Source organism: Ambystoma mexicanum, chromosome 6q (assembly GCF_040938575.1).
Source record: "Ambystoma mexicanum isolate Mex_15411 chromosome 6q, UKY_AmexF1_1, whole genome shotgun sequence".
Taxonomy (NCBI): Eukaryota; Metazoa; Chordata; class Amphibia; order Caudata; family Ambystomatidae; genus Ambystoma; species Ambystoma mexicanum.
In genome coordinates, this window is record NC_090937.1 from 1,685,338,877 (window position 1) to 1,685,364,484 (window position 25,608).

Sequence of the window (25,608 nt, forward strand, 5' to 3'; positions counted from 1 at the left end):
CACATGTTTCATTGTCATTATCTCATTTGACAGATCTTCAGGGACGCTGATTAAATACAACTAGAAATGAAAAGTAAAAAGAATAAGATAAATACTAATCTAATTTTTGTGAAAATAATATATTTTCAATTGTATTTGTCTAATGTTTCTCTAACTTTTTACCAAATGCAAAAACCGAAAATGAAAAGAAGAAAAAACCAAATTTGTATTGACATACCCTCAGATCTGGCTCGTAATACAATTCATTAAACACACCAACAAAACATATTCAATATGTACATTGTTTTTTTGAGTTTCACCCTTCTTCTTTTGTTTTTTTGGGGACACGTGATTCACATTTAAAAAAAGGGGGAGATCGGTAATTACTTGTATGTACTAACCATGTTTGCAGCTTTAGGTATTCTAAAGATGTCTTGTTAGGTGTTACTACCCTTGCTTGAGTGTTCGTTTGGTCAAAATATATATCTTTTTGGTTGCTTCCCAAATGTTAAGTCCTAGAAAGTAAGGTAAGATTTCGTGTCACTAATGTTTTAATTATACATGCTAAGTTAAGGAAGCATTTCTAAAGATTGAATTAAAGTGCAGTCTAGCGCTTACCTTGTTTAGAATTCACCTCGATTTGTTGTTTTGTGTATGCAGCGTTCGGCATGATAACTGACATTTTGTTTTGCTATTCGCGGTTTATTCTAGATCTAAGATGGTATCGCAGTCACGTGTATGTCTTGATCACGTGATCCACCATCTTTAGTTGGGGAGATTCCATCGGTTCCAATGTGATTCTCTTTCTACTTTGTACAAGGTTTACTTAGTATTTAATAGATATGTGTCGGCGTGTAAGCCTCTATTTGTTTTACATTCCAATAATATAGTTCTTCTTTATAGCGGGATCACAGACTTGTGTACTATTAGTCACGTGAGCGCGAGTCTGCCATCTTGGAACAGGTTGTGTGCTCATAACTTGCCACTGATGCTGTGCAAGTATGCAATAGTTTTACCCGACTAGCCAACAGTCCTCCTGTGTACTTCAGACTGCTTGGGAATGGAGCAATGAAAACCGCAGTCTTGGCTCATGCCTTTTTTCTGCTGTCGCAGACCTGTCTATAGGAAGCCGCAGAATTTCTGTGACAGTTTTTTTTTTTTCTCCAATCTGGTTAAATGTGCAGATCTGAGTACATTTTGCCATTATGTTAGTATCATTCTACTGTTATAGACTTTCAGTATCTCAAGAGGCAAGCCCCAGCAGAGTATTTTATGGACATTTTTGTTTCATGAGCATTTGTGCTGGACTTGTTTGTGGCGGGTTTTTATTTTTACGTGCTCATTTTCTATTTCCTCCAGATCGCCTCACCCCCTCCCGATGAGTGAGATCTCTTTCTACCGAGTGATGTCACAGGTTGCTCAGCTGGGAAATTGCCTAACTGTTTGGAGGATGGGCCGTGTTGAAGTATCCGAGTACTTGATTTTGGGGGGGCGGAGGGTGTAATGCACTGCTGTGGAGGCATGGTGACACTTCTGAAGAAAGTAAACTGAAAAGGAGAAGGCGGAATCTGTGTGGGTTTTATTAATTTTGGTTTTTCTTTTTGAATTTGTTGCCCTCTTCAAGATTCTGTTATGGGTAGTTTGCATCATGCTGCAGCCATCTATCTTTATTTTTTTTTTAATTAGTTGCCCCTTTTCCTAAGCTTGTGGCTTTGCAATCCATTATCACTTGTCTTTTAAATGTCAACAGTGGCCTAAACCCTAACCTTGAATGGTGGTCCTGCTTTCTTTGCTCTTGACAACCATTTTTTTTATGTCTACTAAAAGAAAAATGTTATGAATACTGTTCGTGTAACTAAGAGTCCTGTCGGTCAGATGTAACCTGCCTACTGAAAATTCCTTGTAAACTCCTGTAACAAGCGCCATGATGCCCCCGGGCTGTAGGTGCGCTCTACAAATGCAAAAAAATAAGTAACTAGGCCTTATACGTTGCATAGATTTTTTTTCCCATTATGGAGGCAGGTGAGTGGAGCAGCGATGCGCGGCGCCCATTTTTGGGCCAAAAACACTTGAAAAAGTGTCTGCATTCCCTACGAGCCCCAGCCACTACTTCCTGGTCTCTCCCCCTCCAACCCGCCTCCCATCCCGCCCACGGGCAGTGATTGGCTGCCTAGCGTGCAGCATCGGGGCCCAACGCTCGCATGCTCCCACCAGCTCCATTTCCCATTATGGAGGCAGGTGAGTGGAGCAGCGATGCGCGGCGCCCATTTTGGGCCAAAAACACTTGAAAAAGTGTCTGCATTCCCTACGAGCCCCAGCCACCATTTCCTGGTCTCTCCCCCTCCAACCCGCCTCCCATCCCGCCCACGGGCAGTGATTGGCTGCCTAGCGTGCAGCATCGGGGCCCAACGCTCGCATGCTCCCACCAGCTCCATTTCCCATTATGGAGGCAGGTGAGTGGAGCAGCGATGCGCGGCGCCCATTTTTGGGCCAAAAACACTTGAAAAAGTGTCTGCATTCCCTACGAGCCCCAGCCACCATTTCCTGGTCTCTCCCCCTCCAACCCGCCTCCCATCCCGCCCACGGGCAGTGATTGGCTGCCTAGCGTGCAGCATCGGGGCCCAACGCTCGCATGCTCCCACCAGCTCCATTTCCCATTATGGAGGCAGGTGAGTGGAGCAGCGATGCGCGGCGCCCATTTTTGGGCCAAAAACACTTGAAAAAGTGTCTGCATTCCCTACGAGCCCCAGCCACCATTTCCTGGTCTCTCCCCCTCCAACCCGCCTCCCATCCCGCCCACGGGCAGTGATTGGCTGCCTAGCGTGCAGCATCGGGGCCCAACGCTCGCATGCTCCCACCAGCTCCATTTCCCATTATGGAGGCAGGTGAGTGGAGCAGCGATGCGCGGCGCCCATTTTTGGGCCAAAAACACTTGAAAAAGTGTCTGCATTCCCTACGAGCCCCAGCCACCATTTCCTGGTCTCTCCCCCTCCAACCCGCCTCCCATCCCGCCCACGGGCAGTGATTGGCTGCCTAGCGTGCAGCATCGGGGCCCAACGCTCGCATGCTCCCACCAGCTCCATTTCCCATTATGGAGGCAGGTGAGTGGAGCAGCGATGCGCGGCGCCCATTTTTGGGCCAAAAACACTTGAAAAAGTGTCTGCATTCCCTACGAGCCCCAGCCACCATTTCCTGGTCTTTCCCCCTCCAACCCGCCTCCCATCCCGCCCACGGGCAGTGATTGGCTGCCTAGCGTGCAGCATCGGGGCCCAACGCTCGCATGCTCCCACCAGCTCCATTTCCCATTATGGAGGCAGGTGAGTGGAGCAGCGATGCGCGGCGCCCATTTTTGGGCCAAAAACACTTGAAAAAGTGTCTGCATTCCCTACGAGCCCCAGCCACCATTTCCTGGTCTCTCCCCCTCCAACCCGCCTCCCATCCCACCCACGGACAGTGATTGGCTGCCCCTCATCTCATAACCAGCCCTCCCAGGGCAGCCCTCTGCCCGGCAGCCCCTGCGGCTAAGGGCCCCATGGCCAAGGGCAGCTCCCACTAGGGCGGCTCCAGAGAGTGTCTGCAGGTGTCAGCAGGGGAAGCCAATGAAGCCACCAGACACCAACAAAACTGTAAGTGCTGGCATGGGTGGGGAGTAGAGCAATTACTCTACTCCAGAAAGCTCCTGCCACTCTAATTTACCTTTCAATGGCCTGCAGTATAATGTTAACCAGTACCACACCCCGAGAGAACCACAAAGATTAGCCTGCACCAAATCTAACACTGCACTTAGATGGTACTCTCAACCTTAGCCCGCATCGCATCTAGGTAGAAATAATGATTGTTAGCATATGCCACACTTAGATGAATCTCAAGTTTAGTCTGCGCCAAATCTAGACAGAAATGTAATTGTCAGCAAAAACCGCACCTAGATGGCATTTCAGAAATGTGATTGTTAGCATATGTGATTCCTAGCATGCACCACAATTAGAATTATGAACCTAGCTTGCGCAGCATCTAGATAGAAATGTGACTCTAAGAAAAGCTGCATTGAGAAGTGTACCCAATTGCCTATGTGTATTTAGAAGTTGTGCCCAATAGCCTCTCTGAGAAAGTTGCATTTAGAAGTTGTGCCCAATGGCCTCTCTGAGAAAAGTTGCATTTAGAAGTTATGTCCAATAGCCTCTCTGAGAAAAGTTGCATTTAGAAGTTGTGCCCAATAGCCTCTCTGAGAAATGTTGCTTTTAGAAGTTTACCCAATAGCCTATGTGTATATAGAAGTTGCGCCCAATAGCCTCTATGTATTTAGAAGTTGTGCCCAATAGCCTCTCTGAGGAAAGCTGCATTTAGAAGTGTACCCAATAGCCTATGTCTATTTACAAGTTGCGCCCAATAACCTCTCACCTACCACTGAGAAAAGTTGCATTTAGAAGTGTACCCAATAGCCTCTCTGAGAAAATTGCATTAAGAAGTGTACCCAATAACGTATGCGTATTTAGAAGTTGTGCCCAATAGCCTCTCTGAGAAACGTTGCATCTAGAAGTGTACCCAATAGCCTGTGTATTTAGAAGTTGTGCCCAATAGCCTCTGAGAAAGTTGCATTTAGAAGTTGTGCCCAATAGCCTCTGAGAAAGTTGCATTTAGAAGTTGTGCCCAATAGCCTCTCTGAAAAAAGTTGCATTTAGAAGTTGTGCCCAATAGCCTCTATGTATTTAGAAGTGTACCCAATAGCCTCTCTGAGAAAAGTTGCAATAAGAAGTGTACCCAATAGCCTATGTGTATTTAGAAGTTGTGCCAATAGCCTTTCTGAGAAAAGCTGCGTTTAGAAGTTGTGCCCAATAGCCTCTCTGAGAAAGTGACATCTAGAAGTTGTGCCCTATAGCCTCTCTGAGAAAAGTTGCACTTAGAAGCGTATCAAACAGCCTATGTGTATTTAGAAGTGTAGCTGGTTCCAGTATGGTCTGGAATGCAGGGAACGTTTGGAAGAGCATGTAAACCCACCATATCACACCCCACGCTTACTCTCTCCTCTACATCACCACTCAAATAGAACACAGAGATACTATGACACCATTCGGTATAACTGTTCTCATACCAACACTTCTCGCTCACTCCCCATCACTCTAAGTAAACACCGCTGGTTACACACCCCCCAGCCAGGCGTTCTCCTCAGGCCTAACGCAGCCACAGTCGGTCTGGATAAATCCTGCCAGAACTAACACATACCCCTGACATCAACCACCACACCTACCGCTAAGAAGCAGCTATTTCACGAATAACGCACCAGCTGCACACATACCCGGTGCGCACACGCGCCGTTTGACCCTCCCCACTCTCTCTACTGACTTGAACTTCGGTTCCCAAGGGCGTTCAACCTACCAGCGCCTTCAGACCATACCAATGGTATATAAGGCGCTATATAAGTGCAAAATAACAATAACAATAACAATAAAGACATGCCCACAGTTTCTCAATATAATAAACACATTTGTTTGATCATCCCCATAGGTTATTTTGTGCAGGGTGAGATGCCCTGGTTTTCTGTAATATTAATCATTTTCCAAGATAAACACAATGTAAATTGTAATCATGGGTGCAAAGGGTTAGACAGAGCAATAGCTTTTTCAATTCAATAAAAGTTCAACTTGGGTTCCAAAAAGTCCTTTACATGTCTTGATGTGTTTTGCCCAGCTTTACTCAGGCAATTGTGACATCCTTCAGAGGAGATTGATCATCTCCCCTTCGGTGTTCAGTCCATTGTGGCACCAGTCCAGAATACAAATCTAGTAGGCTAGGTGGGAGAGTAATATTTTCTTTCCATAATAGCTTATGTTATTTTTGGTTGTTCCTTTGTGTTCAGTTAAGTGATGGTATCCCAATGGGTATCGTTGGTCTTTCTTAAGTATAGTTCTTAGATGTTCTTGAATTCTTACCTTTCTTTGTTTTGTGGTACTGCCTACATATATTTTTTGCAGCTACGTTCAATGGCACATACCACCTATCTGGTGTTGCAGTGTATGAGATCTCGGATTTTATGCAGCTTTGTATTTGGTAGAAGTATCTCGGTCTTGCCATTAGAGCTGTCGGGACAGCTGACACATTTATCACATTTGTAGTTCCCTTTCAGCGTATCTGAGTCCTCTTCTCCGATGTTTGTAAGAGAAATGAGAGTGACTTAGTATGTCTTGGAAACCTTTGGATTTGCGAAAGGTGATGTTTACTTCCTCATCCAGATAGTCTGATATGTCCTCATCCATTTTGAGGATGTGCCAGTTTTGCTTAAGAATATTCTAGATTAGTTTTGTAATTGATGAGTAGGTTGTGATAAATCTAGTTTTGTCAAAGAGTTTCTTAGTGGTCTTATTATCTGTGAGGAGTTCCACTCTTGTGCGTCTTGATCTTTTCTGATAGGTTTTCTGTAGATGTTCACTTTTGTATCCTCGAGCTCTCAATTCTGCAATAGATGTTTGTACATTTTTTTCATATTCTACTGTTTCTGTACAGTTGCATTTTATTCGGAGCATTTCCCGTAGGGGATATTTCTAATGATATGCTTCGGATGGTTGCTTTCAGCAAGTAGAATTGTGTTCCCTGCTGTTGGTTTTACATAAAGTTTTTGTAGTTGTTATAATTTTTCACATAGAGTTCGAGGTCTAGTAAGTTTATTGACTGAACATTTTGGTTGATGGTAAAATGTAGATTGTATGTGTTATTGTTCAAAAAGTCAAAGTATTAATTTAGGGCATCTACACCTCCGTTCCAAATTATGAGAATATCATCAATGTATCTGCCCCAATAAACAATATTATTTGCTGTTGTAAATGCTTTATGTTGCCAGGCATATTCCAGTTATAAGAGGCTGACATACAGGTTTACATATGCTGGTGCAAATTTCGCACCCATCGCAGTCCTTTGTTGTTGACGATATATGTTATTGTTGAAAAGAAAAATGTTATTTCTCAAAGTGAAGTCTAGCATTTCCAGCAGCATATTGTTATGAGAATTATATGAGACTGACCTCATCTTTAGAAAGTAATCAATTGCTTCTATGCCGTTTTGGTGGTGTATGCATGCATATAAAATGAGACATCTAGTCTGAAATCAGTCTCCCAGTTGATAGCTTCAAGCTGCTGAATAACATGCTTTGTGTCTTTAATTTAGGAAGCAAGTCCTGACACTAGAGGTTGTAAGTAAGTGTCTATATATTTTGAAATTGGCTCAGTTAAGGATCCAATGTGGTTTAGGGTGGAAGATGGACTGTAGGAAAGGGCTGGGTGTATGCACAATAACTTAGACAAATCACCTTAAAGCCTGTATGCGCTCTCTAGTGCACAGTAAGATCAGCCTTCTGTGCAAACCTTTTCCCACATCCAGTACACTCATGAGGTTTCCCACCTGTATGTGTGCTCTGGTGGCTAATAAGAGGTCCCTTCTGAGCAAACCCTATTCCACATTCAGTGCACTCATGAGGTTTCTCACCTGTATGTGTTCTCAGGTGGCTAGTAAGCTGCCACTTCCGAGCAAACAGTTTCCCACATTCAGTGCACATGTGAGGTTTCACACCTGTATGTGTTCTCTGGTGGTTAGTAAGAACTCCCTTTTGAGCAAACCGTTTCCCACATTCAGTGCACTCATGAGGTTTCTCACCTGTATGTGTTCTCAAATGGCTAGTAAGCGACTCCTTCCGAGCAAACCATTTCCCACATTCAGTGCAGACATGGGGCTTCTCACCGGTATGAGTTCTCTGGTGGCTAATAAGATGTCCTTTCTGAGCAAACCCTATGCCACATTCAGTGCACAAATGGGGTTTCTCACCTGTGTGTGTTCTCAGGTGGCGAGTAAGCGGCCCCTTCCAAGCAAACCCTTTCCCACATTCAACACATAAATGAGGTTTCTCACCTGTATGTGTTCTCTGGTGGATAGTAAGATCTCCCTTCTGAATAAACCCTTTCCCACATTCAGTGCACTCATGAGGTTTCTCACCTGTATGAGTTCTTTGGTGGTGAATAAGATCTCTCTTCCGAGCAAACCCTTTCCCACATTCAGTGCAGACATGAGGTTTCTCGCCTGTATGTTTTCTCTGGTGGCCAGTAAGCTCCCCCTTCCGAGCAAACCCTTTCCCACATTCAACACATACATGAGGTTTCTCACCTGTATGCGTTCTATGGTGGCTAATCAGATGTCCCTTCTGAGCAAACCATATGCCACATTCAGTGCACTCATGAGGTTTCCCACCTGTATGTCTTCTCTCGTGGCTAATAAGTTGTCCTTTCTTAGCAAACCCTTTCCCACAGTCAGTGCACACATGAGGTTTATCACCTGTATGCATTATTTGGGGGCAGACAATAGTATCAATTGTGCATGTGTAAGGTTTTTCATCAGTTTTATGTGTCAGGTGCTTAATAAGAAGACACGTTCCGCTGAATCTTTTCCCAAATTCAGAGCTCAAATTAGCTTTCTCGTGCAAAGATCATTTCTGGTGACAAACACGATTTTTCCTCTGATCGAAGCATTTAAAAGATTCAGCACAAGGATGCGCTTAGTTAATTCACATTTACAAATTTTTCACAACATGCTTCAGAGTGTGTATGGTTGTTTTCATGCCAGATATCCTACTCCCCAGGATTGAAAGAAAGACCAAGCTTGGTTACTTGATGTTACCACAAAGGGGTTCCTTGGACAGAAGCCACTGCGTATCCAACAGGCTTCTCAATCTCAGTTCCTGAATACGCTGAAAAGACAACTGGAGCCCAAACTTGCACAGTTCTACGATGCTTCCAAATATTCTTAACACTGAAGCTTTTCGCTACATCAGTCCAGAGAATCGAACAAGCACTGTTGTTGCATTTCTGGGGCGTCAATCACCTGTTAAAATAAAAGGAGATGCACATTATTAGTTTAAACGCGTTCATAATCTTAGGCCTCAAATGTAACAGGCGACTGGTTCTCAGCAGTAGTGATGCGATTGTTAACTCACGTAGTAACGTACAAGACTTTGATGAGCCATCTATTGGGGACAAGCACCCTAATGGGTGGCAGATTAGAGGTTCTCAATGATACATTATAACGTGATAGAGGCCATATGCAGCAGGAACAGTGGGTTTCATTTTTATTATGACCCTTTTCATATCCAAGAGTATGAGACATAAAACACAGACTGGGCAAACAAGCATTTTAAGCATCAGGGTCATGCATATACTAGGTTGAAAGATCCACATTTCCATATACAAACGATACAGGCAGGTGTTTGACACTAGGTCAGCAGTTTGTCAAAAATCAAACATATGTTTGACCCATCTATTTAGTAATCACTGATGTATTCCTTACATTTAGGTAAATGTATATTGCCGCAAACACAGAGGCTGATAGAATGCAAATGATGTCATTAAGGCAAAGTGTACGGGAGGTATGGATATTCCATTGAGTGGATCGTCTAGCGTCAGAGATGTGCTCGAGTTTGGGTATGTTCAGTGCTGCCCTTAGTGGGATTTGGGATAACTTGAAGCTTGTTGATATTCTTTTGGCTGGTACCCAAATAGAGTGCATTACAATAGTCAACCTTTGAGAGTACTAGTGCTCTGGCTAGGGTAGTACAGTTAGAGGTCGAGAGGTAGGGTCTGCTGGCATTGATGAGCTTATGATGGTGGCGGAAGAGATGGCATTGATTTGTCTGGTCAGTGTAAGGGAGGAGTCAAGGTAAATCCCAAGAGTTTTAACACTGTTGGAGACAGAGATGTTGTTGCCGTCAATGGTGAATGTTTGGTAAAGTTTGTCGAGGTTGTCGAGTCTGGATTGGGAGCCTAGGGGTAGAAGCTCGGTCTTGTCATCGTTTAGGCAGAGTCCATGTTTGGACATCCATTCTTGGATAATGGAGTAAATATTGTTGGGTACTGTGTTGTCGGTGGAGTAGTCGCCTGTTAGTGGGATGAGTATTTGAGTGTCATTTGCGTAATTCGTATAGATGACACCCAAATGGTCCAGAATGTTGAAGAGAGGTTTAGTAAACAAATTGTATAATGTGGGGGAAACACAGGAGCCCTGAGGGATGCCACAAGTGACGGGGGCCGGTTTGGCGGCAGCAGTGGGAGCAAAGAACCTCATGGATCTATTATTCAGGAAGGACTGAATCCAGGCATTTGCCTTGTCAGAAAAGTTAGCTGCTGAGGCTAAGTGTTTAAATAGAATATCGTGGTTTACCAAGTCAAAAGCGGCCGAGAGGTCGAGGAGGAGAAGAAGGGCTAATTTACCATTGTATTTAAGGTTGTCCATTTGTGTCTTGAGATCGATCAAGGCCGTCTCTGTGCCGTGTTTGGTGTGGAAGCCCGATTGTCTTAGCCCTAGCAAGTTATTTTTCTCTAAGTAGTTCTGAATCTGCAGGTATGCAGCTCTGTCGAGGATTTTTAGGAGGAAGGGCACAGTAGTAATCGTTCTGTAATTGGCGGGGATGCTAGGGTCTACAGTGTGTTTCTTGAGTAAGGGTAAAACCCAGCAATCCTTTAAGTTGTTGGGTACTATACTGGATGTGAAGGATGAGTTTATCAGAGAGGTGATGAAAGGGGCAAGATGTTTGGCCGCATCTTTGATAACTGAAGCTGGGCAGATGTCGCCTTGGCATTTGCCTCTTTGGTAGTGATGGTGGAAAATTGAAATAGGTTGTTGTTGTCCATTTGTTTGGTATGGGAGGGTGAGATGGGATTGTCTGCGAAGGTGAGGCTTTCTTTCTTCGACTCAATTTTGGATTGTAGCATAGCAATTTTGCCAAGGAGTGCTTCTTGTACGTTAGTACACCAAGAGATGTCTTTGGTACATGTGTGTCTGGGATGGGAGATGGGGATTCAAGGTCTCTCAGGATGTTGAATAGCTCTTTAGTGTTGGATTTGGCTTTGCTGATTCTCTCGTTATACATGTTTTTTTTGGTTTGGATGATAGCTGACTTGTAGATATTGTAGGCTAAGGAATAGGATGTTTTATTGTTAGTGGAAGGAAACTGTTTCCACGCTGATTCAGCTTGTCTCTTGTTTTTACTGAGAGATTTTAATTCAGGTGTGAACCAAGAGTTGAGGTGCGCACGTGATTTGGCTTTCCGTAATTTGAGCGGCGCTACAGTATTAATGGCCTTAAGAATGGTTATGTTATAAAGGTCTACTAATTCTGTGGGGTTGGTAATGGTAGGTGTGAAGTCGATGATGGGTTGGAGTAGAGGGATGAGTTTCTCGACTGTGATGTTTTTGCTGTTTCTTGTGAATGTGGGTGGAGTGTTGGGAGGGAGCGCTGGTGTTTGTTTATCTTTGTTGATGGTGAAGGTGATGAGGTGGTGGTCAGTCCAGGCACAGGGTGTGTTGGATAGGATGGTGGTGTTGCAATTGAGGTCCGCTATCCAGTCGAGGGTGCAGCCTTTGTTGTGTGTGGGTTGAGAAATGTGGTGGGTGAGTCCTAGTTCTGAGATAGTATTTGAGACTGTGCTTGCTTTGTCATCTTTCTCGTCATTGTAACCCAGATTGAAGTCACCAAGAATAAGTATCTGTGAATTGGGTTTGGTGTTATTGGAGAGTAGGAGAGCTATGTCATCGTTAAATGAGGAGAAGGGGCCCGGCGGTCCGTCGAAAGGCATTGTCCGACAGATGATTGAGAAAGGTGAAATCAGTAAGTAACTGTGTTTCGTAAAGTAGGGAAGAGTGAATCCGGTGGAGGGATGCTAACGAGAAGGAGCGAAGTCTAAGGTCCCATAGTGAACTGTTTGGTAAAGTTTAACGAGAGTGAACCCGGCAGAGGGAAGCCAACAACCCAGAGCAAAGCCTGATGAACAGTTTTTAAAGACATTAAGAAGTTTTGAAAGCAAGAGGCATTGGAAGACCAGGGGAAGCGAGTTGTCCCCCTTGTCAGTTGCGTCCAAGTCCCACCGAGGTAGATCCAGAGGTGAAAAATCATCACCCAAAGTTCATTGAAAAAAGGAACTGTTTAATTGTTTTTTTTAATACGACTGGAGGGGTCTGCACCCGGAAGAGGGGTACCAAGGGTGAAGCCGTCACCCAAAGCTTATGTGGAACAGAACGTTGTGTTTGCTTGCAGAATGCATCAGGCCCTCGAAGGCAAGAGACTTTTGTTTGAAACGAGACTTAACCATCGAAAAACCTGATAGCTAGAACAGAACTGTTAGCTGAGAAGGCTCGAGTGTGTGCTGTGTGCCAAGGTCCCACCTTGTCCCGTGCTAAAAACGTGGGGAAGGGAGACACGTGGCAATCACATCCTGACTTATTATTTTTGAACACTTCTTTCTTTACTGAACCCTTATCCCACACTCTTTGTGTAATTAGTTGTAAGGAATTGGCAATAGGTTTTTCTTAGTATAGGCCCTTTTTTTTACATAATGCCACAAGGACTGCATTATTTCCCATTTATGGTCGACGCTTGCTCCCATCTTAGTTTTAGGTTTAGATTAGGCGTTTTTCCACCCTGCACTTACAGTTTAATAAACACCCTTGAACTGTGATCACTTTGTCTGTCTTTACTGCTGCCACCATGAGTTCCTTAAATACCCTACCACTGACTCACCAAGTGAATGCCATCTACTCCTTGGCGTAGTACACAACCAAATTGACAAATGCCTCCAGACCCTTCCTATCCACAGATAGCTGTCTAACCATTGTGTGCGCAGTTGTCGGCGCCAGGTTAGATTACTGTAATGTACACTTTGCTGGCACCTCTGCACACAACATAACTACAGACCATCCAAAACAATGCTAAAACAATGCCCTTAAGAGCGGCCCTGAACATCCCTAAAACAGGATACAAGTTGCCACACAAAGAGCTGTACACTGGCTCCTGATTCGAGAAAGGATAATTGTCAAAACCCTATTGATCACACACAGGTGTATCTCCAGGTCTGCACCACCCTAACTGTCCCAGAATATCTCTAAGATGCATTCATCTAGGCCGACTAGAACACCATACTTCCATCAGCTGGTTCAGCCCAAGTTTAAACGCTCCAAAGCAGGAGGATCAAGTTTTCCATCCATAGCAGTCAAACAATGGAACTCCCTCCCACTTGCGCTAAGGGCAGAAGAGCCCTACTGGGTCTTCCGAAGATCTCTCAAAATCTGGCTGTTTGCATAACCTGGTCAGCCTATGCCTGACCTTCCCTCCTGGGGCATTACTGTCTGTCTGTATGTAACCTACAATTTTCTCCATTTCGGTCTGTATGTAAGTGTTAATTTATACGGTGTGTAAATACCAATTGCCAAACAGGCCACATGTAACTGGTACTTGCAACTGCGCCTCGATGCCCTTGGGGTTTTGCGCACTTCATAAATAAAAAAATAAATACATGTTGCTGCCATATCCTCTACTTATGCTATGGTATGTGCATCTTCCCTGTTGCTGCCATATCCACTACAAACCGATGAAGGAAGCTCGCCTCGGCCTTCTCGAAATCCTCAGCCTCACAGAGCAAACAAAAGACCCAACACACGATAAATGTAAAGTCCTCGACCTAATCATCACTGCACTGTCTTCCCTCCACTACAGCTCTCCACACCCGCTTGACTGTTCTGACCACCTAGCCATGCCGTTCAACATCCTGCACACCACCCCAGTCAAGCACTCCCAGCAGAAACCCATCAGACAAACCTTCAGGTCCTTCAAGAACTTCCTGGTAGAAGCCCTCACAGAAGACCTCGCCAACCTCCACCTTACATGGACTGAACATGCTCAAGTGAACTGCGACTCTACTAGTAGCATGCAACGCCAGTCTTTCAGGCTCCATCGACCGACACACTCCCCTGAAACAACGCACCTGCAAACCAAAACCATCAGCACCTTGGTACACATAAGAATTCAACCTCAGCAAAAGAGTCATCAGGAAACAAGAGAAAACCTGGTGCCGCTCCAGGACCACAGTCAACCTGGCGAACCTGAAGGAACTCCGAGCAACACGTCGACAACTCATCAACACGGCCAAGGCCTCCTACTATCAGAACACCATAGCAGAAGCCGACAACAAAAGCAAAGCCCTCTTCAAAGTGGTCAAGCACTGCATCAACCCGCTACCCGCCCCTGCCATACCACATTCCATCGATAAATCCACTGCCATCAATACCTTCTTCATCAACAAAATCAGCAAGAGGTGCCAGCACATAGATATCAGCTCTGCATCTCTACCTGGAGATCATCAACAGCTCTCGAACTCAAGGCACCTTCCAATCAACCCTAAAGACAGGACAAATCCTCCCTCTACTAAAGAAACCCATTCTGGATGCAGACATCCTAGGTAACTATCGTCCCATCACCAATCTTCCCTTCCAAGGTAAGATCATTGAGAAAGCAGAAGGTCAACATCAGCAATCTCCTCCAGACCTACCAATCTGGGTTCAGACCCAGATGCAGCACCAAAGGTCAAGCCCTTCCTCCCTCTGGATAGCTTTCGATACACCGTTCAAGCAATGGTCCTATCGCACCTGGATGGTGGCAAGAAGTGTCCTGCACGCAGCCGCATGCCTCATCAATGGTCTATGCAGATATGACAACATCACCCCGGCCCCATCAACCTTCTCTGGCTCCCACTGCACGCACAAATCACTTTCAAGTCTTGCTTCATTATCTATAAGGCAGTCGCCCTCAAGTTACCCAACTACCTTGCAGTGAAACTCAGCATCTCGGGCGGTCAGCGCTCCACCAGAAGCCAGGATACATGCAGGCCTGAAATCTGCTGCTGCAAAAATGAAAGGACCAGAAAACCAGCCTTCTGTGCCTACGCCCCAAGACTATGGAACCTCCTCCGCATCAGCATCAAACTTGGCCCCAAGCTCCTACAATTGATATATATGATATGATATGGCATTTATAACGTGCTTATACACAAGTGTTTCAAGGTACGAAGAAAATAACTCAAGACCCACCTCTTTAAGGAATCTCGCTACCTCAACACCTAGGCCATCACATCGCCCCTTGCGCCACCTGACTTACTTAATGCTGACCGCCCCTCGCCTCCCCGTCACAGCTGTAACTCTCTTATGTATCCCACCCCGGCTGTATATCTGGTCTGGTGTTACCACTGAAAAGCACTCTGTTATGTATTTGTAGAGAGGCATACATATCACAGCAGTTACTTACCTTTTGTAGCCTGTGAGCTTTACTTTTTACTGAACACGAGGACACGCCAATGAAGTGCTCACGTCGGCAGAAAGCAAACAATCATATGATTAATGTATGTATAATAAGAATGATCTAAATTAAATACTCCAAGTATTTGCATGACAGAGAAAATATATAATCCAAATGTGTAAAGAAGGGACTGCCGATCTCATCCTGAGCCCGTCTCCCGTCCCCACTATCATAACCAGATTGTCTCCAGAGCCCTGGTTGGGACGCCTGCTCCTAGTTTACCCCTTACTCTCTGGCCAGACTGCTTGGGTCCCCTCCCTTTACCCACTTGTGAGGCAAAAAACCCTGTGATCATCTTTGACTCCTCTCTCGCCTTCTCTCCACACATCATGGGCTTTGCCAAGAAGTTCAATTTTCAGCTTCTTCACCTAAGGGGCATTCTACTTTTCCTCACCTTCCTCCAGAAGCTCAATGTCGTTAGAGCCCTGGTTCTCTCTAGGCTTGACTACTGTAATAGCCTCATCCTCAACCTTCCTCTTTCCTCCTTTTTCCCCACCAACTAATCCAGAACAGGACTGCGAGACTTATCCTTGGCCTCACGCCCAGGGACTGCATCTCTCCAGCCCTATAATCTCTCTAGTGTTTCCTGGTGACTGTAATAATCAACTTCAAGGCCCTCTGCATCATCTACAAGGCTGTCTGGGGCTGGGTACCTTTCTACATCCAGCTCTATCTCCCAAAAAAACACCCAGCCAGAGTCCTTTGGTCTTCTGGCACCAACTCTGTGCAGGTCAAACGTTTCTCCAAGAAGAGAGTGGGAGGTAGATCCCTCTGCTCGGCTGGCGCCTCCCTCTGGAACAGCTTTCCTCCCCCTTAGACTTGAAACGGATCTTCTTAAGTTCCGGAAACTTCTCAAGACCTATCTTTTCTCCTCTTCCTTCCCTCTCCCCCTCCTGTGCTAAACTCTCCATCTACCTCTGGACTGGTGCCTGTTCCCTTCAGAGTCATACAAGGGCCAGACCACCCCCTACACGATGCTCCCCAGCATTCTCTTCCAGCCCTTGCCCTTGGAATGCTTCTTCTTCTTGTTCTTGTTAAGATGACTTCAGAAACCCGAAGCAGCCGATTTCCATCTATTAAGATGATGTTCGTCAAAATAAGCACCTATCAGCCATCAACCTCCACTAGATCTCAGCCCACTTCCCCGTCTCCCGAAACAAACTGAAGCAGGAACCTACACTGTTCATCCAACACCCCTCTTTTCCAACTGAATACATCAGATAACCCCTGTACAACCACCCTAATGCCACTCATCCTGACTCTGAGCAATTCCCGCTGCACATCAAACCTCACACAGTCCAACATATAATGAGGCACCATCTCTGGGCACGCGCAAGCCTCACACGCCGCTGATGCAACTCTACCCATCAAATACTTCCAACCCTGCATGACCCACCCTAAGGTGATTCAAAATAGTTTCCTCCCTTCGTGTCAACTCCACCCCCCTCAAATGCCCGAACCCACACTTCCCTGCACACTGCATACAACTGCCGTCCCTTTGTACCCATACCCCACTGATCCTGCCACAAATCCTTAATTTTTCCACGCACCATCACCTGTACCTCAGCCACTCTCAATGGGACTTCACATTCACCTCCCCCAGCAACGTGGCCCCATACACAGCCTAATCCACCAGCTCATTACCCAAGACCCCACAATGACTGGGAACCCAAGTCAACTCCACCACAGTACCCTCTACAACACAATCCTCTAATCGCTGTCTAATGAGCACAACTATATACCTCCTATCACAATTCCCATCCTCGAATCCACAAACACCACAACCCTAGCCAACTGTTTCCCCATAATCCGAAGCACCGCCATATTAACAGCCATCAACTCCGCCCTGCAGACGGATACATCATCCGACAATCTAGCCACCCAAAACTTCTCATCCACCTGAACATAGCAAGCCATACCAACCCTGTTCCTCTCTGGATCCCTGGAACCATCCGTATATACTTGAGCACCAACTTTCCCCCTCCACATACTGCACCGCCAATCTCTTAATCACCCCTCTATCACCACCCTTCTTGATCACCACCTTGGCCAAATCCAAACAGACAATTGGATCATGCTGCATCCAAATCAGCCCTACAACCATATCCACATCTTCCACCATACACATCCCCTCCACTCCCCAATCGTTTCACCAGCCCATCCGCATGGAATGCAAAAGTCCCCCCTTTCCTCTCCCAACTCCCACTCTTATAAGCATGCATCCAATTAACCTCCAGACACTTCTTCACATAATGCCACCAACTGAGGGACTTACAACGCAACCAATACCTAGCACTCAACTCCTGCCTTCTCAAATTCAATGGCAACATCCCTGCCAACACTTGCACAGCCTCTGTGGGGGGTGACTGAACAGTCCCAGTCACAATTCTCATTGCCCTTGCCTGGGCACCATCCAACACATTAAGCTGAGTCCTACTATAACTGCACTACAGCTGAACTCCGAACTCCAGTACACTCCTGACCAACACCCCACATACACCATCATCATACTCCTCTGCCCTCCACCCCACTCCTGACCCGACACAGTCTTCAACAAATTAAGAAGCTGTTTACACTTTGCCACCGTCTTTTCCACTTGCAACTTCCATGACAAGCGCTCATCCAAGAACACACCAAGATACCTGAATTCCGACACAAGGACCAAGCTGTACTTGATATCCAAATTGATACCACTACGTCACCTGTTAAACAACATACACACTGTTTTAGAGGAGGACACCTTAAAACAGTATCAGGTAATATTATCCCCACCAAAATAATCGCTGTATATATGGTCGTCGGGAACAGGCATAGGCAATATTTTTAGTGGGGATAATATTTGGGGTTATTGGGAGCGGAGGTTGCGGGGGTGTCCCCCGCTCCCTTAAAAATAATATGGGGGTTGCGGGAGTGTCCCCTGCAGGTTCCATGCCTTAATATTGCTGCAAAAATATGGCGATATTTTTGTATGGCAATATTTTTGTGGGGATAACCCTTAAAACCCCAATCCTGACACCACCTTTCCATTACCTCCAAAGCCTCCTGCAACCTTCCTTGAATCACTCCTCCCACCTTACCCCTAACCCAAGTCACTCCATCATCTGCATAGAATCCCACCTGACAACCACACTCCCAAACTCTCTCTATAAGGCCATGCACCACTACAAGAAACAAAATAGAGCTGATAAAACAACCCTGGGGCATCCCATTTTCCATCAAAAACTCCTGGGACAACACATCCCCAACACGCACCCGAAACACCCTATTCATTAGAAAATCCTTAATCCAGGAACATATCTTCCCCTCAACACCTTTCTTTCACAACACAAATAGCACACCATCCCTCCACACCATATCATACACCTTCTCTATATCAACAAAGATCGCCCCCACCATTTCCCGACAGGACAAATGCCTCCTACACATCTGTTGCCAACGCCACAACTGCATCCATTACGGATCTAGATTTACGAAACCCATGCTGAAACACACTCAGTCTCTGCTCCAACTCCAGAAAGTGCACCAGACAGCCACACACCATTTTTTCCATCACCTTGCACAAAACCAATGTCACAGAAATAGACCCACACAAACCAGCCAGCTTCCCCAATTTCAGAATCGGCAGGGTGACAGCCCTCTTCCACCCACTAGGCAGTGTACCGTGATCCCACCCAACATAAAACAGCCGCAACAACTCCAGCAAGCACTCAAAGTGAAGGACATATCCATACTGGATGTCCATTTGTTCACAACATTCAGCGCACCCTGATTAACAGCCATGAACTCTGCCATTTTCCGTCTGGACACCAGAGAATAATTTTCCGTGCTGTGCACACCCCCAAAATACTTTCCAAGTGCCTCTGTTCTACCACCATCATCCACCATATCACACCCCTTATCTGTAATCACCGAAATCCGAGTTCCACCTCTCGCCTGCCTGGACATACGCCGAAACCTCACCCACACCTTTGACAAACATTTATCACTAGAGAGAGTACTACAAAAATTCCTCCAATACTGCCGCTTATGACATCGAATCACCCTCTGCGCCAGTGCCATAGCTTTTTTTATAGGCGACAATGTCTGCCTCCGCTTTAGTATGCATGGCCTTCCGCCGCTTCCTTTTTCTATCCTGAACAACCGTTGTACATTCTGACGACCACCACGGGATCTTAGGTTTCCCAGAAGAGCTTACCTCGAGCCGGGGCCAATTCTGCCACAGCACTCTGAAAGATGTCCTGCAGAGCCAAATCCATCTCATCCACAGTGGGTGGCACCCCCACCCCCTGAGCATCACCCAACCCCATCACACACATCAACCTGCTACACCCCTCTCCAAACTTCACCCAATCCAAATTAAGGAAGTTACACCCCATCGGGGCAGGACTTGACGACTTCACCACCCTGACACCGACCTCTACGGACATAGACCCATAATCACTCCCCATCTCCCCATCCCTCCTCAGTTTCCAAACACACTTAGAAACCATAGACGCTGATACCCAGGTCAAATCCAAACGAGACCCCATACCGGTATGAACATCAGTCCTAGTATGCCCCAGCGAGTTCAATAAAACAAGTCCACAATCATCAGCCAGCACCTCCAGATTATTGATATTGATATTTTATTTCCATCGCGCTCGTACACAAGTGTTTCAGATTAGCCCCATTAACATCTGTCACAGCACTATTCCACAACGTATTGTGACAGTTAAAATCCCCATAAAGAATATATCTGTCACGCTGCCCCAAGGCCTGCTGCAAAGCCCCCACATCAAGAGGTCCACACAGATTGTAGAAATTCAAAACCACCAACACATCAGAACCCGTAAATAACCTCACGCCAATCAACTCCAACTTCCCTCTAAATTCAAGCACAGAGCATTGAATACCAGTCTTGACCAAAATGCAAACCCCCCCCCACGACCCGCCACTCTATCTTTCCTAAACAACACATAACCCAGAAAACGAAAATTAATACCCTCTCTCAACCACGTCTCCTGAACACACACAACGTCAAAATCACCCACTTTCACCAACTCTTTCTTCAACTCCTGCCCATTCGCCAACAAACTCCTTGCATTCCATTGCCACAACCTCAGACCCCTGAACCACCACTCATCATCTTATGTACATCCTTATCTGTGAGATTTTCAATCCTTAAATACATCTTTGCTGCCTTCACCACCAACTGTAACCTGTCCGATTTCGATTGACAACCAGCTGTCATATTAATAGTTGCGATAATAAAACACAACATATCTGCCATTCTGATAGTAACACCCCCTCCAATCACCCTCTCAAACCCCAAAGACTGAACCTCTCCCACTTCCACCTGCTTCACCACTGCAGCTGGACTAACTACAACAACCACCTGCTCCTCCCGCACCTTCTGAACTTCTGCTGCATAACTGATGTTTTAACTCACCTTAGTGCTCACAACCTTACAGGCCTCCACCTGTGCAACACACCCCCTAAAAGAAGCAACATGGTCCCCACCACAATTGCAACATTTCGGTGTACAAACCGAAACACACTCCTTAATATCAAGGGGACCACCACACTTACCACACCTCTTCTCCCTCCTACAAGATCGTGCCACGTGACCATACTCCTGACCCTTATAGTACCTATGGGGACTGGGACATAAGGCTTCCCCCGAAACCTTTTAAACCCCAAAAACACGTGCTCCGGCATCTCACTCCACCTAAACAGAATAGCCACAGTCGTAGAAATTACACTGCCATCAGGATCTTACCTACCCAGCCTCCAGACCTCCAAAAGCCCCACCTCCTGCAAGGAACTCACAATATCCCTGTCATGCCCACAAAGAGGTACCCCATAAATTACTCCCTTACACACCGCACAACCCTGTTCTGACACGGAAACAGGATGTCTCTCAAGTCGTCCCAAATCCAACGCCTTGTTCCTGGTCACCTCCCCACACCCTTAACCAACAAACGCCCCCACTAATTACCTGGGCAGACTGCACAGCACCAACCCCTTTCCAGACCAACTCAGATACCACAAAAGGGCTAACAACACTAAGATCTTGATTGGGCTTTGCCGACTTTATGACCACCGACCAACCTGACTCTGCCTCCATGGATTCAACTGCAGCCTCACACTCACCCACATACTGCTGTCCACCACCAGAACCCCCAATGCCCTCTATCCTCCGATCCACAGGGGATCTACTCCGAAGCTCTGCCCCACTGTCATCCCCAAGAGACCCCAACTTTCTCCTCCAAACATCCACACTCCTCCCAGCATCAACACCAGCACCTGCCAAACCCTCCGCCAGAGACTGGTGACCACCACCTGTACCCAATTTCCCTTTCCCACCATCACTCTTGCCACTCTTCTTCTCACCTTTACCCCCTGGATTCCCAAGGGACCCCCTAGTCAGATGCACCACCACCAATTCTTGCAGACCCATGGGTCCTCGTACCGCACAATGTATCACTCCTCCCAGGCGCAGGCCGTACGCCATCTTGCACCCCCACACCACTGCCCGCGGCCCGTCTCCAAAGTATTCTCCTGCCCACTCATAATGGTGGGCAGGGACACCCACCACACACGTACCAACGACCAACTAGCGTGTCACTTTCGACCTCCCCAACACCGAACACACACAGCTCCCTCCTGCAACAAAGCATGCTGCCTTTGCAAACAAAACGGCCGCCACTCCCGTAGCAACCCGGCACGTCCAACATGCGCCTCACCCTTCTTCCTCAAAGTGCTCTCTCCTCCTCTCGTGCCCACCTGTCCTCTCTCCTCTGCAAAAATCGGAACTCCTTGCATCCAGCTCGCACCGGCAGCAACCCGGAAGTCCCATTGCCCTTGGAATCCCTTTCCTGGTCCATCCCAACGTAGTCCGCCTGTCCACTGCTCTCCTCCTCCCCGCCCCACCTCTTTCCACTGGCACTTGCCCGCCCCTGACCATGGGGGCAACACCCCACTTCTGCACTTCTCCCTCTACCCCTCCTCCCCCTGCACTTATCACCTTGTCATGCCCTGCAGGGTAGGATTGTCAAAAGACCAATATAACCGCTCCTTTGTTTTTATTCTCTTGATTTACCATGTCCCCCACCCCCTCCTTGTTTTGTGGCGCCTGGAAACACTGTGTTTAGGCGCCTACAAATGTCCAAATAAATACACCTGCCCCCCAACACATGCACTGCCCCCATCACACGCACTTCCCCTCCCCATCACATGCACTGCCCCTCCCCATCACATGCACTGCCCCTCCCCATCACATGCACTGCCCCTCCGCCATCACATGCACTGCCCCTTCCCCATCACATGCACTGCCCCTTCCCATCACATGCACTGCCCTCCCGATCTCATGCACTGCCCCTACCCCATCTCATGCACTACCCCCATGACATGCACTGCCCCTCCCCATCACATGCACTGCCCCCATCACATGCACTGCCCAACCTCATCACATGAACTGCCCAACCTCATCACATGAACTGCCCCCGCCCCATCACATGCACTGCCCCTCCCCCATCACATGCACTGCCCCTCCCCACATGCACTGCCCAACCTCATCACATGCACTGCCCAACCTCATCACATGCACTGCCCCCATCACATTCACTGCCCCCATCACATGCACTGCCCCATCAAATGCACTGCCCCATCACATGCACTGCCCCCGCCCCATCACATGCACTGCCCCATCACATTCACTGCCCCATCACATGCACTGACCCTCCCCCATCACATGCACTACCCCATCACATGCACTGCCCCTCCCCCATCACATGCACTGCCCCATCACATGCACTGCCCAACCCCATCACATGCACTGCCCAACCTCATCACATGCACTGCCCCCGCACCATCACATGCACTGCCCCTCCCCATCACATGCACTGCCCCTCCCCATCACATGCACTGCCCCTCCCCATCACATGCACTGCCCCTCCCCCCATCACATGCACTGCCCCTCCCCCCATCACATGCACTGCCCCTCCCCCCATCACATGCACTGGCCTCCCCCATCACATGCACTGGCCTCCCCATCACATGCACTGCCCAACCTCATCACATGCACTGCCCCCGCCCCATCACATGCACTGCCCCCGCCCCATCACATGCACTGCCCCCGTCCCATCACATGCACTGCCCCCGCCCCATCACATGCACTGCCCCCTCCCCATCACATGCACTGCCCCTCCCCCATCACATGCACTGCCCCTCCCCCATCACATGCACTGCCCCTCCCCATCACATGCACTGCCCCTCCCCCATCACATGCACTGCCCCTCCCCCCATCACATGCACTGCCCCTCCCCCCATCACATGCACTGGCCTCCCCCATCACATGCACTGGCCTCCCCATCACATGCACTGCCCTCCCCCATCACACGCACTGCCCTCCCCCCCATCACATGCCCTCCCCCATCACATTCACTGCCCCATCACATGCACTGCCCCTCCCCCATCACATGCACTGCCCCTCCCCCATCACATGCACTGCCCCCATCACATGCACTGCCCGACCTCATCACATGCACTGCCCCCATCACATACACTGCCCCCATCACATGCCCTGGAGAAATGCTTAGGAAGGGGCAGAGCACCTGTCACTCACCTCCAGTAAATGATGCCATTATCACTGCTTCACCGTCTGTGAGGCGTTCCCATTTCAAAATATAGGATTTGAGCTACAAATGAGGAACAGGGAAGAAGAGGTTCCAGGATCGCATTCCCCAGAGCGGGGTAGTCTCACAATAGAGCCGGGCTGCTGTGCTGAGATACTGATCACCGGAGCATGCGCAGAAAGGGGACAAGGAAAGCGCATGCGCCAGAGGGGCACAGTTTAAAAGCAACGACTAGGGTGCATTACGAAGAGCCTGCGTATTGAAGAATCAAGAGACACATGCGCACTGAGAAGATACTGATCAGACGCCAAGCGTGCGCAGAAAGCGCACACTGTATGGAGCGTGCGCATTGAAGAGCCATTATGCGCATGCGTAAGGCTACAATACTGTACCTACAAGCATGCGCAAAAAGGAAAACAGGAAAGTATGCGCCGTAAGGATCTACGCCCAAAGTTAATACTGGAACCTGTAAAAGAGGCGCATGCGCAGAGAGAAGAGAGCACACAATAAGAATGCATTATTTGCATTAAGGCAAGCACTGCAGATCTCGGGAGAATCGTGTCTTTCTCATATTTGGGCAATATTATTATAAGTAGGGAGAGGTTTTGAATTGTGTCCATATTTTTGACTAACATGAGCAGTTCGGGTTACAGTGTTTGGATGTTTTATATTTGATAAACGCTAAATATTCAGCTGCTTTTTCTACTGTTTTACAGAGTTAATCTACTGGTATAATTTGCATTTTCTGTTCATTGCTCAGCTTTGGGAGCTTGTGATCTTGTCAAGCTCCCCAAGAGAGGGCATTATTATGGGCCTCATCACGAGTTGGGCGGTAACACCGGTGCTATTACCGCTAGCGCTATTAACCCTACCGCCAATCCCCCCCCCGACGCTATTAGCGCCGGATCACGGGTTTGGCGGAACGGTTATTGCCCATTCCCCATTGGGCCTGTTGTATCCGCCTTGCATCCCGCTATGCGGTGACGCAAGGCATCTACTAAAGGTCCCGCCCCCGCTCAGCGGAGGCAGTTCCGGCGCAGAGAACCCAGCTACGCGTGTCTGCGTATTCTTAGCTCCTGCTGGAGCTTCGTCACTGAGGTCTTCCTCCGCGGTCTCACCCACCCTGTCTTCGGCTGCTGCAGAGCCGGGACAGGATATTACACTGGCGACGAGGGACGCGAGAACCACGGTACGCGTACTAATTAACATCAGCTGATCGCCGCATTCAGCGACAGCACAATTTTTGGAAACCCGGTGGAGAGGGGGGGGGACACACAAAAATCCCATCCATCCACACAAAAAAATAATAACAAAAAAAAAAAAAATTCCGTTTCCAAGTGAGAGAAGGTGCTCTCTTCAATGAATTGGCCACATGAAATTTTACCTGATCCTCTGACAACTCAGGATCAGAAAAGACACGCTGCACGACGCTGGGAAGGCCCCAACATGCGGCAGTTACAACAGGACCCATCAACTCTGCGCATCAAGCCCCTGGGAAGGGGGAGGCTAATCCGTCTATGCCCAGCATGTGAACACACACGCAACGGAGACCACGGAACCCCGCAGGAACACACCAAGGTGAGGCATAAGGCCCAGCTAGTGGCAAAGTGAGGCCTAGTCATGGCCACCGGCACATCTACTCCCAGGCCCGGCACGCCATCTAGACTTGCCGCAAACCTATCGGTGTCCACACCGCAAGCCCGCCCACAAGTTGGCTCTTCAATAATGATACATCCCTTTGACCCATACACTGATCCTTCGTCGGTTGGCCCCAGATGGCAACTATGAATTCAAAAATTTGAGATGGCGATGGAATGAAAAGACATCACTACTGCGAGAAAAATGAGATTGCACCTTTTGT

At 47.6% G+C, this 25,608-nt stretch overlaps 1 protein-coding gene across 1 annotated transcript; it reads right to left on the bottom strand.

Annotated features, from left to right (window-relative positions):
- Positions 1-5,434: 5,434 nt before the first annotated feature.
- Positions 5,435-23,915, bottom strand: LOC138517062 (zinc finger protein 84-like). The gene is made up of 2 exons (XM_069632572.1): positions 23,738-23,915; positions 5,435-8,838 (listed from the first exon to the last, which is right to left on the bottom strand). The coding sequence occupies exon 2, from the start codon at positions 8,300-8,302 to the stop codon at positions 7,298-7,300; it is 1,005 nt and encodes a 334-aa protein (XP_069488673.1). The 5' UTR covers positions 8,303-8,838; positions 23,738-23,915; the 3' UTR covers positions 5,435-7,297.
- Positions 23,916-25,608: the final 1,693 nt, after the last annotated feature.

Bases quoted from the DNA above. Each gene is read 5' to 3' on its own strand.
- LOC138517062 (XM_069632572.1), bottom strand. From the start codon at position 8,302: ATGCATACAGGTGATAAACCTCATGTGTGCACTGACTGTGGGAAAGGG.